Source organism: Colletotrichum chrysophilum (genome assembly GCF_026319265.1).
Source record: "Colletotrichum chrysophilum strain AFK26 chromosome Unknown scaffold_36, whole genome shotgun sequence".
Lineage (NCBI taxonomy): Eukaryota > Fungi > Ascomycota > Sordariomycetes > Glomerellales > Glomerellaceae > Colletotrichum > Colletotrichum chrysophilum.
The window spans coordinates 265,962-282,351 of record NW_026517323.1 but is presented as its reverse complement, the minus strand read 5'-3'; the positions used below and the strand labels follow the sequence as shown (position 1 = coordinate 282,351).

Below are 16,390 nucleotides of genomic sequence, written 5' to 3'. Positions count from 1 at the left end.
TGCTTTCTCGATCCATAGTAACACCAGAGTAGTTCACACGCTAAACATCTTCACCCTCCTCGCTCTTTCGCCTCTTCCGCGCTTAATCTTTCTATTTGGTTTAAACTCTGCTTTCCCGCGAACCCCATGCGGCTCTCTTCCATGCTCTGCCTCGCTACGCCCTCCCCCTGGCAAACCTTCATCGAGATGGATGTGAATCCAGAATCAGGGAAAAGGCACGGACTTCACTTCGCCATCATCAAGCAGGCCAAGACAGACAGACGGGCAGCCAACTTGTCGTTGACCAGCTGGGCTCATCCCTAGTTCCATCTGGCGATATTGGTGAATCGAGTCTTTCCAGTTCGTTAGTCTGATTGCGGGTTCCGTTTCGCCGTGCGTGATACTCGCTCATCTGAACGAGGGACGGCCCAGTCGACCTGTTTCTTTTTTCGTTTCCTCTTCTCTTGCCGCCAACTGGGATCAGAGTCTCGGCGGTACGAACCTGTTGGTGTGACGAGAATGACTCGGTCATGATGGCGAAGAATGGTGGTGTGCTCCGCAGACACACTTCCTTCGCGTGAATGCTCTTCGAAACTCTGTCTTCCCCTTCCCGTCATCCTATTTTGAGCCCCTGCTCGCAGCGGTTCATGACTTGTCTTTGGGAAGAGGGGGCCTGCGATGTGCGTCTTTTAGTTTGGCTCTATTCAAAAACGCATTCTTTCCCCCGTAATCGACCTGTTTAGTAGGTGCCGCCCGCCAAGTCAACATCTGCTTAAGCTGGCATGTTCACGCTCTCCCATTCTTCATCTTGCCTTAGCCAAAACTACCGATCGCCGGCGAAGATTAGTATGGCAAAGCTTCCTGCAGACTCGTACGAAGACCAGAGAGGAGTTGTCATCGGCTCCGTAGTCTTCTGTATCATGTTTCCCACCACGCTGGTGGGTCTACGGATTTACACGAGAACAAAGGTCATTGAACTATTCGGCATTGATGACGTTCTTGCCATCGCTGGACTTGTGAGTCCTGTCAACAACGTGCTGGTTGGAAACAAGAAGGACTGACTGTTCTGAGGAAAGTTGGCTTTGATAGGCTGTGGAATTGCTATTGCAGCAAGTACGTCGTGTCACAAGCCTCCTTGAATAAGAGGGTCCTGTTCATGTTGGCTAATACAGACGGCAGTGACTGAACATGGCCTCGGGAGACATATCTCAACACTGGACAAAGCAGAGATCCCAGAGTACCTCCACGTGAGTTTCGGCCCTTTCCCTACCAGATATGTTCAAATTTGATCTGTTGGGTGCTCGCTCACACGGCTCTCCAGACCTTCTTTGTCTCCATCGTCTTCTACAACATTGCGCTTCTCTGTATAAAGTTGTCTTTTCTGTTCCAATATTACCGAATCATGGCTGTTCCTAAGATGAGGAGAATTTACGCTGTCGCAATCGTCGTGGTTGGAGCATGGGCCGTTTCCCAGCTTCTCATCGCTACCTTCACCTGTATACCCGTCGAAGGGTTCTGGGACAAGACCATCAAGGCATATTGCATCCCTAACCAGCCGCAGTGGTATGTGAATGCGGCGGGAAATATTGCCACCGATGTCGCCGTCTTTGCACTTCCTCTGCCCATATTTTGGCATCTTAGTCTTCCCAGGAAGCAGAAGCTGCTCCTCATGGGGATATTCAGCCTCGGATTCTTGTGAGTGGTTACAAATTTTGTCCCCGATCGTTCGACGCAGCATGTCGGTTTTCTAACAGCTACCAGTACTGTGGCCGTCTCTATTGTCCGCACCAAATATCTCAGCATCCAACAGGACTTCACCTGGACAAATGTTGAAGCTTCTCTCTGGTCGCTTGGAGAGATATCTTCGGCCGTTACCTGCGCCTGCCTTCCGACTCTGCGACCCCTCATGACCAAACTGTTCCCGAGGATGATGGCTAGGGTGAACTACTCCTTGCACTCGGACACTCGTGGCACCCGCGATACCCGTGGCACATTCCCCACGAGTGCATATCCACCAGCCATCGTCAAGCCCGACGTGGAGATGGCCACCACGGAGTCGGCTGTCTCAAGCGCGCGGTCGAGCCACGCGAAGGAAGACAAGTCCGCCACCCACGTGTCGCCTTATTCAAACCAACACCAGACCGCTTCGACCGAAAGCATCTTTGGTTTGGCAAGTGTACGAGAGGACGCAATCACCCCCGTCAAATCCAACTTCAGCCCCACGAGCCCCAGACCGACATGGTCCCCTTCTTCCAGCAAAGGATCTCAGGGCCGAAGAGAGATACGCAGAAATGGCTCTGTGATCTGACATGATTCGAGAGTGATGCTCGTTCAACAGCAAAAAGTTTCTATGGGATCTGGGCTGGTAATCCGAAGAGTGAATAATGTATCGTCAAGAGGCTTCCGAGATGCCGGTGTCATCTACAACGTGTGCCAGAGGGTGCCGAACGGGAGGGAAACGTCCACTTTTGATTGAAAAACGAAGCTCTCGATGTCTTGGATACATGATGGCATCTATCGACTTTTTAATACCCCGGTTAATAATCAAGTAATCATCTATTAAGGCCCCCCTGCCTCTCGCATTTGGGTATCTCGTTTGAGTTGTGTTCTACGTGCTCACATCATCTTTCATTTTTGGTGTGTTTCTCACCCACTCATCGCCCAAAACGCCACCAGGACCTCCTCTCCGGCTTTTTATAGCCTTCTTCCTGAACATTGTGCTTTCCAACAATTGTGAGGAACACTTGGTCTAGTGTTGTGGGACTGACGCTGTAATGCATGACACCCAGGTTCTCGCGTTGCTCCTCCAACATGACAGCCAGCTGACCAACGGCGCTGGAAGATACATCCTGGTCCGCCCGCTGGATTTCTTCAACTTTGTGGCCACTGAACGCGCTCAGAACTTCGCTCGCTGGCACGGAGAAGCGCATTTGGCCGTGGTAGGTCTTCTCCTCCACTTCAGCCCCAGGTAGGAATTTCTTAACCCAGTCACGAAGCCTCTCTGTTTCTTCTAGGGTGGTATGTGGCGCCGTCTTACTGATCAGGTGCACGTGAAGGGCATCTCCGAAGCGATGCCGAAGGCTGTCCGTCGTGCCAAGTGCCAGCATACGTTTCGCCAAGATCCCGGCCCGGCTCGCAAGGGCGTCGGCCTCCTCCATGCTGTGTGTCGTCAACAGGAGAGATCGCCCAGGAACCGTGGCCGCTAGCGTCTTCCACATGATACGCTTCGCAGCGGCGTCCAGGCCCGAAGAAGGCTCGTCTAACAATACCACGGTCGGATTGCCCATTAACGCGATACCGAGGCTTAGTTTACGCTTGTTACCGCCCGACAACGCGTGGGCCATGCGCGTCGAAAAAGCCTGGAGCCCAACTGCGTGAATCACGGCGTTGACATTGTGGTCGATATCGGGAATGCCGCGGACGCGAGCGTAAAATTCCAAGTGTTCGCGCACTGTCATTAGATCCATCGCATCGTGTTGAGGGCAGACACCAAGGTGCGCCCGCGCAGCCGGCAAGTCTTGGATCACAGATCTATCCTCGACCAGTATGTCGCCGCCATTACGACTTGATTTGAGATCTCCGCGAATCAGAGAAATAGTCGTCGACTTGCCCGCTCCATTTGGTCCTAGGAGAGCAAAGACTTCTCCACGCTGAATGCCGAAGGTGACATTATCAACGGCAGTGTTCTTGCCGAAAGTCTTCGTTAGATGTATTACTCTAAGCCCATCATCGTTGTTTTGTGTCGTCGTGACTCTGTTCAGCTCATTTGCCAGCTCCTCATCGGACGAGCTAGGATCTTCAGGTTCAGGATGTCGACGTTGCCAAAGTCGCCGTATGGACAAGCCAACAGAACCACTGTCAGCCCATACCAGAATGCCAAAGAGAAGAATGGACTGGATGACTAGGTACAATATGAGGCCACCGTATTGGAGCATTCCGCCCGGATTGGGCGCAAGCTGGCGACCATCACAGGCTGTTGAGAACAGGTTCAGAGTCAAGAACATAGCTCGAACAACCGAGCCAATGGGCGCGACGGCGGAGATGACAAAGTGGACGACAAGCAGATAATCGTCAACCCGAGTCACCGGCGCAAACGTTACCGTACAGAGGTATGCAACCAGATAGACAAGGAACATGACTGCTTGCCCTGCGGCAACCCAGGCGTATGTAGAAAGCTGCGTCTTACAGAAAAGAGAGATGACATAGGCCAAAAGGATAGCGGTCAGCCCGTAAAGCATGAATACGAGAAAGATGTAGCCGACATGATACCAGATGTTTGAAAGGGTCGCCCAGAGAATAGTCACCAGTGCTGTGGAGGCGAGTACAACGATGAAGTCGAATGCGAGATAAGCAAGCCATAGAGGCAATGGTCGAACACCATTGGAGTATTGCAGGCCTCGAACCATCCGCCGGCGTTCCAGACTCGGGTACAGGGCGAAGAACCCGGGGTAAGCCGAGAGAGCTATGCCGGTGTAAACGAGGAATTGCAGGGAGTTGCCGGTGTCAGGGTCCCAAGGAGTGGCGAAGGGTGCCCAGGCCATCATGAGTGTGACATTGCTCAGGAGCATGTTCATGAGATTCTGGGTCAGCAACGGATTGATAAGACCGTTATAGTTAGCCATATAGGCGATGGTAGGTTCCATGCTGCCATCCCCAAACCAAAGACCACCTGGCAGTGTTTCAACCCGTCGCTCAACAATGGTGCTTTTGAAAGAGTCGAATGTTTCAGTAAAGGTGGCATTCTCTTCAAGCAGTTGCCTTGCAAAACCTAGTCCAGTGCCCGTACTGGTTCCTAAGCCACCGCTGCCAGAGGCTGCGTTGAAAACCGGCAGAAGAACGCTTGCGGCGGTGTTCAAGTCCAACTTCGAAGATGGCCCAAGAACCAGTTTCCATGTGAAGTCTGTGAGACTGAAACCCTGGGTTTGGTCGAGCGAACGCTCTTCAGAGGGTGCGCATCCCGGCTTGTTTTGGCCTTTGATGAATAAAGTGACGAGGCCGGCGGCTGCTACGGGGAGAATGAAGGCGGCGAAGTGCGGAATCCAGTTGGTCTTGAGGATGGTGATGCGCTTCCGGAAGAGAACGGCTGCTTGCTGCATATAACCAATGCGATTGCCGTCAAGAAGTTTTAACCCTCCCGAAGATGCGACGCCAGTAGTATGAGCCTCGTCTGATGCTACTTTCTTCTCGTTGTATTCCGACGTCGTGTCAGACGCGGACGGGAAGTCTCCTGCTTCTCCTCGGACCTCCTCTGCCAGTTGCAGGAATACGTCCTCAATTGTAGGCCCAGAGAATCGGTATTTATGGATGTCGTTGGCCTCTAAGGTGCGGATAACCTGAGCAGCCAGGGTTGAGGATGGCGCGATATAACTGACAAGATCGAACGAGATCTTCTTTTGAACACCGTGGACATCAGGGCCAATCTTAATGCCAGTGTCCTTATGAACATGAACGCGATATCCACCGCCAAGACGGTCTTTCAGTTCGACGGAAGATCCATCAGCACGTAGTGTACCTTTCGACAAGATGGCGATGTGGTCAGCCAGCAGATCGGCTTCGTCTAAGAAGTGAGTTGTAAGGACAATTGTGCGGCGCCCTCGCTCGGCCAAGAGAATGTCCCAGAGTTTTCGCCGACTGAGAGGGTCGATGCCGCTGCTGACTTCGTCGACACAACAGACAGCACTTCCTCCCGTGAGCATCATGCCCAGCTGGAGCTTTCTCTTTTGTCCCCCGGACAGAGTCTTGGACATGGCTTTCCGCTTCAGCTCAAGGTCAATCGATTTGATGAGGTCGCGAACTTCCTGTTTCGACGCAAGATCTTTCGGCGATTTGAGCCTGTTAAAGATCTGGATATGTTGCTCAACAGTGAGATCGTCCCACATGACATTCTTCTGAGGCGCAATTCCCAGCCCGCCGGTGCCATCAATGGTGATAGCACCGCTCGTCAGTTTGTTGGTGCCGGCAATGGAGTCTAAGGTTGTAGATTTGCCACTGCCATTGGCGCCCAAAAGGGCGAGGATTTGGCCTCGACGGATGTTCAGAGTCAAGTTGTTGACAGCGACAACAGGTTCGCGAGGGCGCGAAATGAAGGAAAACATGCGACGCAGTGCCGAGGGCTTATAAATCTTGCTGAAGCCATCGATACGGACAGCCGCCTCGGTTGCTGGGTCATTGGCCGAGCCGAACACGACGTTTCTGCCCTGGGTGGTAGTGCCGTGCAGTCTCGACTCGATGACTGCCCCAAGAAGGGGATACCCAAATACCTGGATGACCAGAAATACCCATAACACGATTCCAGTGAGTTGCCACGGGCTACCTGGAGGAACCTGTGTAAGATTCGTCGGAGCGTCGCCTGATTCGTAACGGGCCATGTATGTAATAAAGTACACATAATTACAAGGCGTGAATAGGAAGCTGAGAATACCAACAGTGGCGGTGCTAGGGTAGGAAATGGATTGGGCGAGAATTCCAAGTATGATAATGATCAGAACAGCAGCGATGCCGCTGATTTGGGCCTTTTTGAAAAAAGAGGAGACCAAGATGGAAAGAGAGGCCATGGCTATTCCGTTGAGAACATGATAGACCAGAACAGTGGCCACACTCGTGCGAGCAAAGACACCGGCTCGAAGTACTAGAGAACCGATGATCCATCCAGGAAGGTAGATGAGCACAAATGCGAAATGATAGGAAACGATGCGGGCCGCCTGGGCATGCCATCGTTGCTTGACAGGCATCATGGCGTCGAGGAGTCGGGTCATGCCACTCTCACGTTCGGTCGCGATGAATCCGGTGAGATGGTAAGTAACAAACAAGACGCTGGTCATGAAGGCAACGCCCATCCAGTTGGTAATGGCGCTCTGGTACCGGATACGAATCTGAATGGCACGTTCTTCCTGGGTCATGCTCGTAAAGGGATATTCGGTCACCGTGTTGGGCAGAGGGCCTTGCTGGACTTGCGAGGAGTTGGAACTGGCGACTTTGGCGATGGCAGCATCAACTGCGCGTTGCAGAGGTAAGAGGTAGATCTGAGCGTCATTCCTGTCCGAGTCGACGTCGACGACCATTGATCGCAGTGCGCCATCGCTGCGCAAGGTATAATTCCAGTAATTGCCGGTGCCCTCAGCGGGGGAAGACTGGAAAACAACGGCGCCATAGCATCTGGAAACGCCGCGAAGGTTGCTGCGGCAGTCTGTACCCAGGTCAGCTGTAGATGACCGGCGTAGGGCTTTCTTGCCGACGCTCTCGACGGATTGAGTGAGCGTGTCGATGACTTTGTCGATGTCCCCGCCGATGAGACCGTTGTTCACGAAGACAACGGTCTGTCTACCGGTGCTAGCTCCGGCATCGAGGGCATCCGGTAGAGAACGAATCTGCCTTGGGTCGGAAACGCCGTAGACGGCTGGGGGGACGAAAAGATTCTTTGCGAAGCTGAAAAATGTCGTCAAGGCGATAGGGAGGATGAATGCAATGAAAATGGCCGCGATGGAGTGGCGGCTGATTATCCTCCAATTTTTGACAGTCAAAGTCCAAGTCTGGCGTAGAAGCGCCATCATGGGCGAGAGTCGCCTCGGGCGGCTACGTCGTCGTTTCCCGTTCTTGGTATCGATTCGCGTATTTTGTTGTTTGCGGTGCCGACGTGAGGATGGGATTTCGCGGACGTTTTGGGATGAGCAGAGGCTCGCGATGAAGGCTGGCTAAAAAAAAATGTGCAAAAGAGAGTGGAATTTTCACAAATCCAAGCCGTACCTTCTCTTGTTACTCCAACGACCTCTCGAGGCGGCGTGTGAGCCACGACAAGGGGGTAGGAAGAATGAAGACGAAATGGATGTACGTATTAGGACGAAATAGACGAGACGAACACTGGGACGAGGAAGACCCTTGGAGACACGGCGTAGGCACGGTGTCTTGGGGGTGATGGATCACTCTGGATGAACTCTCGACCTGGAGCAAGACACCTCGGGATTAGGTCAGACTGCCGTCGCGAGCGATGAGGGACCGGAGAAGAATGATTTCTCCTGGCGCCGTGCCGTGCGTGCGTGGCTTGCCTAGGTAGGTAGGCAAGGCACACCGAACTGAACTGAACTGACCTGACCTGAAAAGGCAGCCGACGCGCGACGTGCCAAGGTGGGAGTCAAACTGGGGTTCGCCTCTTCCACCGGGCGTTTGGTCTTCGTAATTCACAGCTGAGGTATCCACTACCTACCTTACCTACGTTACCTTAATAATAAGGTAGTAGGTAAGGTAAGGGAGGCAGTAAACGACGGGAATTGGCCCGAATCCCGGCCGGCGGCACTGAGGTGACACCCGACCCGTCCATGCTCGCGCTGGACCCTGGCACAGATGCCTGGGCCACGGATAGGTACACAATTACCTACAACGAGATGCACATCCCACCCTTCCGCCAAACATGATGATAGGTACTCAGCAGCAACATCATCGCCGCGACTCGAGGCAGCAAGTGTAACATGCAGTCTTACGGCTACCCACTTGCACCGTTGTTGGGCGGAATCTCGCCAACGAAACGGGATCCAGCACAGCCTCCTCCGCTAATCAGACAGCCGTTTGTGTCTCGGGCGTTGATCGTTGCAGTGGCTACTTCAATCCTTCATGTTTCTTGGCCCCCGACGTTGGGCCGGGACTTGGTCGAAGCTCGGTGTGGCTTCGGGCCAAGCCGCACCGTGCAAATATCGTTGACGTCGGTCCAGAACGGTCAAGAATGTCTTGAATCCATCGATTATACCAACCCACCAATCACATCGCACTATCTCCCCAGAGGTCAAGTCTATCACGTCCTCCCCAAAGTGCCAAGTTCTGCCTCGTCGTTGTTCAAAATTGCTGCTGCCCTGGGGTATCTAGACTCATCATCTCCTCTGTCATCGGCTCCCTTGACTCGCCCTGCGATAGTGTAGGTGATCGTCATCTACTCCACTAGGAATCCTCCTCCACCGTCCTCCTCCTCCATGTCATACTCCTCTGTAACGTCGCTCGGAGCATCTTCAACTTCTTCGTCTTCGTCTTTCTCCGCCCCGAGAACCGAAAGGTCCTCTAACCCCATGTCGCCATCCTCGCCATCCCTTTCGGTGTTCTCTTCCCCCTCGTTAGCTGCAAAGCCTCCGCTTTCTTCCACATCCACGTCCTGAGCGGCGAAGCCTACACCGCGGTCGCTGTCGACATCCTCATCCCCAGCAACGAAGCCTCCGTCACCGCCCTCTTCCTCTTCCACTTCCACTTCTTCAGCCACGAAACCCCCACCGCCATATTTGCTCTCGTTACCAACCATGAAACCTCCAGATCTGCCTTGACTCGCATCTTCTTCAACTATAAAGCCTCCCCCAAATGCCTCGTCCTGGGCAAGACATCCCCTACCTTGGTTATCACACTCAACCATGGAGCCGCCTGTTGCCATACTTTCTTCACGCTCTGACATTTCCGCGATTTCCCCAACCATTTCCCTCTCCTCTTCGGCTCTCTCTTCGGGGTCCACTCCGGCCCATACGCGCTCCCGGATCCGGAGTGCCGTAAGAAACCTCTTCCACATTCGGATCGCAGCCAAAGACCTCTTGCTCCGCTCTACTTGTGCTTCCATATCTCCCAAACCCTCCATCACAGCCCGAACGGCTTCTTCATGCTCTCGTGCTACTACCACGCCATTCAGCACAGCTGTACCATGCTTTCCCTTGAAATTGAACCCTGTCAACGCCGGCGCGTAGTCAATCCCTAGTATGTGAGCGGCGCGCGCAGCAGCGTCGAATTCGTCCGTGACGTGAACTCCACCTTGCGGCACCATGCTCGCCACGTATACATCAATGTTGCCAAACTTGTTCTTCGGCACACGACCATTGATGACTGGCGGGGCATGGTAAAGCTCTGTCTGCTCTTCGGTAAATACCGGCATACCTGCCGCGTCTCTCTCATCTCCGCCGTATCCATCGTCAATAAACTCGCCTGGCCTGGCGTTGGATCTTCGAGGAAGAAATTTGACCGGAACTTCCATAGGCTTGACTTCGCGTCCGTAGCTGCGGTACCATTTGTCCCTACTACGCGCAATCCGCACGTCCCTACGCCGGTAGACCTTCTCCAACGGCGCTTTGCTTCCCGCCGAGACCGTCCCGGCGGGCTGCGCTTCTGGTATAAGAACTTCATTGCGCCGCAAATGCCTTTCCAGCGCAAATACCGGGTGGTCCTTGAAGTCTGCCACGTTTCTTGGCATAGGTTCACGGCCTTCGACAGCCATCAATTCGTTGTCTTCAATCTGATCAAGATCTGTTTTTGGACGTCGAGTGAACGGTTTAAGAGCCTTGCGCCACCACCGGTCACCTCGTTCAACAGCAGTTTCGACACGCAATCTTCTTGTCTTTGCCGCATATGCCTTGGCGTACCTCCTGGTCACGTCTCGCGCAGTACCGTCAGATTCAAAGGCAACCACATAGGTCATGCAATTTTCTCGGTCGGAGGCCGGTGGCTCAATGGCACGAGGTTTCCACATCGAATTTGTAACCAGCGGATCCACAGGCTGCCATTTCTGATGAGCAGTATCAAGAACTTCTACCCAGTAAACCGGAAATGGCGACTCGCGGATATTAATCGGAGTATCTTTCAGCTGTCGACCTTTCGGGGGTGATGCTGGTATCGACGGTAAGTGGTAAGCCGCGGCGTTTGGGTGGCCAAGCCGTCGCAGAGGCGAAGCTTTGCTCATATCTGACGACGATGATCCTTCTCCAGCCATTGAATACTTGGCTACCTGTGCCTGAATCTGTTCTGCTCTTGTAGGCTTTGATGGTGTCTTCAGGCTACGGGGTTTGGGGAGCGTTGGACCACCTGAGGCGAAAGAGAGTGGCTGCAGAGAGCAAACCAAGCGGGCGCGGATCCCAGCAGATCGCAGCAGGGCACAGTATAGCTGAGCACCAACATCTCGAGAGCCTTGTAGCTTTCTGGCAGCCTCCCTGAAATCAGATCTTTCCAAGCATGAGTCCATATTGCTCGGCGGTTCGTACTTACAAGGTGAGTCAGCCATGATGTGTCTCGAGACAGTGTGGAAGCGGCCTACGTACCTTGGAGATGTGCTCGGGGTCCTCAGCCCAAAGAGCCCGGCGCAATCCCTTTTCTGTGATATGAAACTTGGCCTTGAAAATGGACCCAGCTTGTTCAAGACCAGTTTTGAGAGATTGTGTTTGGCCAAATTGTGGCAGATCAGATGATGGGTTCAGATAATTGACGATCTTCTTGGTCAAAAGAGAACGCATTGATTTCTGTACTTCTCCATCGTCGCACCATCGGTTTCTCAAAGCACAGTGCAGCATCAGGCAGAGCAGATGTGTCCGGTGTACTGTTATGCGGCGTTCCCTCTCCTCTTTCGAGATAGGCTTTCTTCTATCGGCGCCCTTTTTGGCTGCAGGTGTTGTCGGCGTATGGGCTGATAGATTGAGTGTAAGCTTCTTCGGTTCCTCTGTAACCTCCACATCCGGGTGTACGGCGCCCAAATCGACATCCTCGAATTCGATGTCATCTTCGGATTCTTCCTCGTCTGAATCTCTTTCCATTGTCTGGAAAATAGGTGGGGGGAGAGCGACGTCTTCAAATTCAATATCTTCATCATCTTCGTCTTCGTCCGGCTCTGGGGCCTTGGGCGGATCGACTCGGGCAGTCTTCTCTCCAGGTCGCTTAAGCTTCTTCAACGGCGGCTCGGAGGGAGCTGGAGTGGAAGGACCAGTACCAGCGCCTGCCTCAAGCAGCATCTCTTGGTAGACATTTGGCAGGCCGGGGGTGGCGGGCTGCGACCGAGAAGCCCTGGTTCTTTTGCGGCCAGCCATCATGGCAATCGACCAGGGAAGGAAAGACTTCAACTGGACGGCGGCAATTGCAGGAAAAATTGCATATGCTACGAAAGTGTCGATAGGTCTTCGAAAGACTGCATGACTGGCGGCGATGTTCACTGAAAGCCGTTGGTGATAGACAGGCAAAGCTCGACTTCTTGACTCGTCGCGGTCGCGCCTGCTAGGCTGACACTGGACACTGGGCGCACTAGACAACGTCATGAGCGCACGGGCCATTATCGCGCGCGCGTAGCATACACTACAGGTACGTACACACAGCAATAAATGTGACTCTTATACTTGGGTACGTCGGGTACTTCAGGCCTAGGGCAACCATTCGTCTCCCCCGCGCGCACTGGCCCTCCCTCCTCCAAGTGTCCGCACACTGGCGCCAAATTACTTCCGACGTAGTATCAACATGAGTTCCTGATCTTGGAACGATACACATTTTGCGGATACGCAGGTCTGCAAATGAACAGCTGCTGTCCGCGCCCGGTGCAGGATCAGTCGCGATAGAAGAGAGTCGTGTCCAGAGGTATTCTCTCGCCCATCCAGATGGCGCGTTGTGTGTGGTTGCGCAGCTCAATGGCATTGTGGTTGCCCTCTTCGTCTGTGTTGGGATGGACGAGTACTGACAGGGGCCCTCTGTAGATGGCTAGCCACGGGATAAAGGCACCGAACTGTGCAGGCGTGAAGAGATTGACCTCGAACATGGCGACAGGGTGCGGGCCGACGGGCTTCTCCCAGAATCGGTACATTCTCAGCTCAGGGACTAAGATAGTAATCATCAAGTCGTCAGTGAGAGCTATTTCTACTCGGTCCTTGATCCGACTTACACTCTCGTCGAATGCGCTCCCACAAGTCCTTGGCATGCTTGACCTGGTCCGGGTTATTCTGGAAATGGTAGATGTGGATGTCACTGTATTGATGTTAGTCCTACGAGTAAGGAAGGTCGAAGCTCAATGCCGCTTACAAGCCTCCTCGACGCCCATTCGAAAGCGGAGCCGGGAACGACTCGTACGCCTCGCTCAGCCCTTCACGTGGGGGATTTCTGAAGCTTTTGCCATCTTCGTTGAGATCGCTGGGTAGAGGAGGTGCATTTTCGTAGCCCTCGGATGGCGACACGAAGGTGTAACGCGGGGGATTGGTGGCCATTTTAAGAGATGGATATTAGGTAGTCTGCGTGGTGGCTTTTTAGCTTTGGAGGTTGGTTGGTTGGTTGGTTGGTTCAATCGGGGTTCCACGACGAGGATACTTGTCTTATTGGCAAGACTGCTCATCATCCATGAGGGGTTGCCGACTGCCATATATACTAGGTACTCGTGGGGTGCAAGAGAAGGCAAGCTGCTTTATTATCTGTGCCATTTGGTAATTACTACTGAGGTTTTGGGCCAGCCAACCGTACCTCACTGCATGGTAATTCTGGACGTGTCCAGTTGTTACCTTAAGGTGTGCACTGACGCCATGCATCTTTGGTAAGCACACTAATTTCTAAGCAGCCGCGCGCGCAGAAAAGCGTCAGTCTCTCCTCACTTGGTAGACGGCGTACCGACTCATCCTGGCCGTGTCTCCGAACCCGGGGAGCGAGTCCACCGCGGCCACATGCTCCCACCATACTTTCCACTTTGTTCCCGTCTTCGCCCCCACTTCGTCCCATAAGCGCTGGAAGCTGGCTTGATCGTGCAGGTACATCCGGCGCCCCCTGTTGTCGCTTTCCTTCGGCTCCGTAGTCCCCAGATGCCGTCCGAAGACAAGCCCGTCTTGAAGTCCCGGCTTGAGGAACTTGATGATGCGTTCCGCTGCCATTACCTGTTGCTTCCAGTCGAACAAGTGGAAGAAGGCATTGGCCCAGATGATGCTGATTTGTCCGTTAAGCACAGAGAGACCCGTGTCGGCCGGGTCCAAGATGTCACCCGCCACAAGCGTACCCCGGAACCGGCCCTTGTCCCGGAACAGATCGTAGCCGATGTCCAAAAACTCGCGTTGCACATCCGCTCCGTAAAGTCGGGAGCTATCAACACCGTCGTGTGCGAGTTGCCGGAGAGCTTGCCCGACGCAAGTGCCCAGGTCCAGCAGCGTGTCTCCCGAGTCCGCTTGAGTTAGTCGGCCTAGGACTTTTTGATACAACGCATCCTGTGGATCGGCCAGCAGGAGAAACCGCCAGCGCCCGATGCACGGGTAGTGGAAAACCTTCCACAGCGAGTCGCGCTTTCTTCGTCAGCCTTCGGTCTCATCCTATGATCGCGCCATCGACCTACAATCCTTCGTATGTGGTTGTCCATCTCCCCTGCGGGAATGCCACTGTAGTCTCGGAGAAGAGCGCGGGACGCTTCATACCCCTCAGGCAGCTCTTTCTCGTACATCCATGTTTGCTCTGCGGGCACGTCCGCACTTTCAAAGAATTCTTTTGTCATTTGAGGACTCTGGCTCGTTGGAGATCGCAGTCGTGTGTTTTGAACGAGGGCGCTTGGCCGACTTTATCTTGCTGATGCCCATCTGACATGGCTTGTTTCACTGGCGATGCTCGGTGCGAAACCGGCGACCGCTGCCGATGAGCCGCACTTCCCCTCTTTGCGTCAACAATTCCATCCAGCAAGACATGCACTAGCAATCTCACCATATGCAGCTTGCTGGAAGCCATGAGCTACGACATGCCGGTCCAGATCTGCACGCACAACGTGTGCTTACTCACGTAGTCCAAGCGTGATGGGAAGAGCACATCGCCTCCAACCTTGCTGATATGCAAGTCCTCACAGGTACCGAAGCTCACTTAGGGCGTAAGATACTATTGGTCAATGGCATGTTCAAGTGACAGGGCGTCGCATTCAGCCCCACCTTATTCACATTAAACTTGTTGCCTCCCGAAGTCTGGAAATACCCCATGTTAGCAACCGGGCGGGTTCCATGCAAAAAGAGCAAACACAATCGCAAAGACAAGGGGATAGTGGCGACAGGGATGGCGGAGAATATGTGATTTTTTCTGATTAGGCATGGTGTCCTTTTTCTGTTTCCATCAACAAGTGACTGCAGATGCAGCCAGTACGGACACTCGAGTCCCTCCATCCCTAGAAGATGGTGGACCCCGTATCGGTCACCGCTATTCCAACAGATGGGCCAGGCATGGTCTTTCCAGTTCATGGTTGCCGTTGAATATCGAACTCGAGCCGAGCCTCCTAGTCTCTGTATTGGCCTTGAGGAATGTAAGTCCAGTCTGATATGTATGCTGGTGTTGAGCCAAGCCCTCCATTACTTGTGCAATACACACCAACAAAGACGCCTACATCACATTAGCAGGAATTTTCATCACAGACCTAGATCAAGTACCTGTAAAGCCCCAGCTTAGAGCATCATTCGACGCATACACCAGTGTCTTCATTCGAGAAGCTGCATTGGCTGGGCCGGCCGAAAAAGAATAGTGCGTCAGGTTCGCGGCCTTCACCTCTAGCCTGACTGGCGAGGCTACCCATTCTTCCGGCACTGGAGCTGTGATTTCGTCTGGGACGGGAGAATATGACTCGCCCCGAAATCTTAAATGTAATTCCAGTTTTTCGGAATCATCCCCCGTAGTCAAGTTATACCCCGGAAGCGCCCGCGCGGTTCTGTTTGCTGGCAGTAAGACCAAACTCAAGTCGAGATGATGATTTTGCGTTAGGAAGACAGAGATGCCGGCCTCTTCCTCTTCTAGCGTGGGTGAAAAGTCTATTGTCACGCCATAAGTGAAGAGTGTATCCTGCTGTCGCCTACCCACGAACGTTTGCCCGCCAGGACCGGCGTAATTGCCATTGCGGGCTGTCAAGTTGAGCTTTGACGGCATGAGACGTAGGCTGTTGGAACGCTCAGGTGGTGATACTGTATATGAGCTTTCGACGGGATAACGCCAGTGTGTGAAATGAGCTGGCAGTGCTGAACCAGCCTCGAACTCAACACTATCAGCTGCAACTTCGCCCGACATGACCCAGTGGCTAAACTCGTCAGCCAAGTACCAGAGACAAGAGCCAAATGTCTTCTTACCCAGAGCCCTCAATATCTAGATTTGCTGGTGGCATGGGCCAACCACTCATCTTGCCCTGAATGGGCGACATTTGGGGCCATTCTCCGTCTCGCCAGGTTACGGCGGTCAGGACTGTTTCACGGCCCATGGGAAAGTAAACCCACTCAGGGCCAGATCTTGTCGATAGCGCGACACCCCACCTTATTCATGTTAACATAGGCATCCACAATACTCAAACGACTTACCAGTTCCCTGAATCATCCTGGAAGAGGTCGGCATGTCCGACAGTCTGGACTGATGAGCTTTGGTATGCCATTCAGGCTGCTAGAGAGAAAAAAGCACAGTACAGCTCGCGAAAACTTACAGTAGGAGGTTGTGTTTGCATTGGTGAGAATTGGGTTGGCCGGATTTGACTCATATGGACCCCCAACATTCTCCGAACGAGCTATCGTGACCATGTGGCCGACACCAGTACCGCCTGGTCCATGTCAGCGCCGATTCATACGCATGAATGTTGAGCCATTGCCTTCTGCAGCTAACAGGTAGTAGAGACCATCTTTCAAGTATATGTGTGGCCCTTCAGGCGCCTACAACAGGGTTAACTGTCAAG

At 53.4% G+C, this 16,390-nt stretch overlaps 6 protein-coding genes across 6 annotated transcripts; 2 read left to right on the top strand and 4 right to left on the bottom strand.

The window, feature by feature from the left end:
* Positions 1–1,381: 1,381 nt before the first annotated feature.
* Positions 1,382–2,292, top strand: COL26b_005409 (uncharacterized protein; the record flags this gene model as incomplete). Its single annotated transcript, XM_053178256.1, has 3 exons — positions 1,382–1,674; positions 1,741–2,155; positions 2,197–2,292. The coding sequence occupies 3 exons, from the start codon at positions 1,382–1,384 to the stop codon at positions 2,290–2,292; spliced, it is 804 nt and encodes a 267-aa protein (XP_053037847.1).
* A 341-nt stretch (positions 2,293–2,633) lies between these two features.
* COL26b_005408 (uncharacterized protein) lies at positions 2,634–7,526 on the bottom strand (the record flags this gene model as incomplete). Its single annotated transcript, XM_053178255.1, has 1 exon — positions 2,634–7,526. The coding sequence occupies one exon, from the start codon at positions 7,524–7,526 to the stop codon at positions 2,634–2,636; it is 4,893 nt and encodes a 1,630-aa protein (XP_053037846.1).
* Positions 7,527–8,896: 1,370 nt separating this feature from the next.
* Positions 8,897–9,906, bottom strand: COL26b_005407 (uncharacterized protein; the record flags this gene model as incomplete). The annotated part of the gene is made up of 2 exons (XM_053178254.1): positions 8,897–9,847; positions 9,874–9,906. 2 exons carry the CDS (start codon positions 9,904–9,906, stop codon positions 8,897–8,899), a joined length of 984 nt encoding a protein of 327 aa, XP_053037845.1.
* Positions 9,907–10,925: 1,019 nt separating this feature from the next.
* COL26b_005406 (uncharacterized protein) lies at positions 10,926–11,786 on the bottom strand (the record flags this gene model as incomplete). The annotated part of the gene is made up of 2 exons (XM_053178253.1): positions 10,926–10,955; positions 11,028–11,786. The coding sequence occupies 2 exons, from the start codon at positions 11,784–11,786 to the stop codon at positions 10,926–10,928; spliced, it is 789 nt and encodes a 262-aa protein (XP_053037844.1).
* Positions 11,787–12,292: 506 nt separating this feature from the next.
* On the bottom strand, positions 12,293–12,944 carry COL26b_005405 (uncharacterized protein; the record flags this gene model as incomplete). The annotated part of the gene is made up of 3 exons (XM_053178252.1): positions 12,293–12,561; positions 12,626–12,708; positions 12,763–12,944. The coding sequence occupies 3 exons, from the start codon at positions 12,942–12,944 to the stop codon at positions 12,293–12,295; spliced, it is 534 nt and encodes a 177-aa protein (XP_053037843.1).
* Positions 12,945–13,526: 582 nt separating this feature from the next.
* COL26b_005404 (uncharacterized protein) lies at positions 13,527–13,892 on the top strand (the record flags this gene model as incomplete). The annotated part of the gene is made up of 1 exon (XM_053178251.1): positions 13,527–13,892. One exon carries the CDS (start codon positions 13,527–13,529, stop codon positions 13,890–13,892), a length of 366 nt encoding a protein of 121 aa, XP_053037842.1.
* Positions 13,893–16,390: the final 2,498 nt, after the last annotated feature.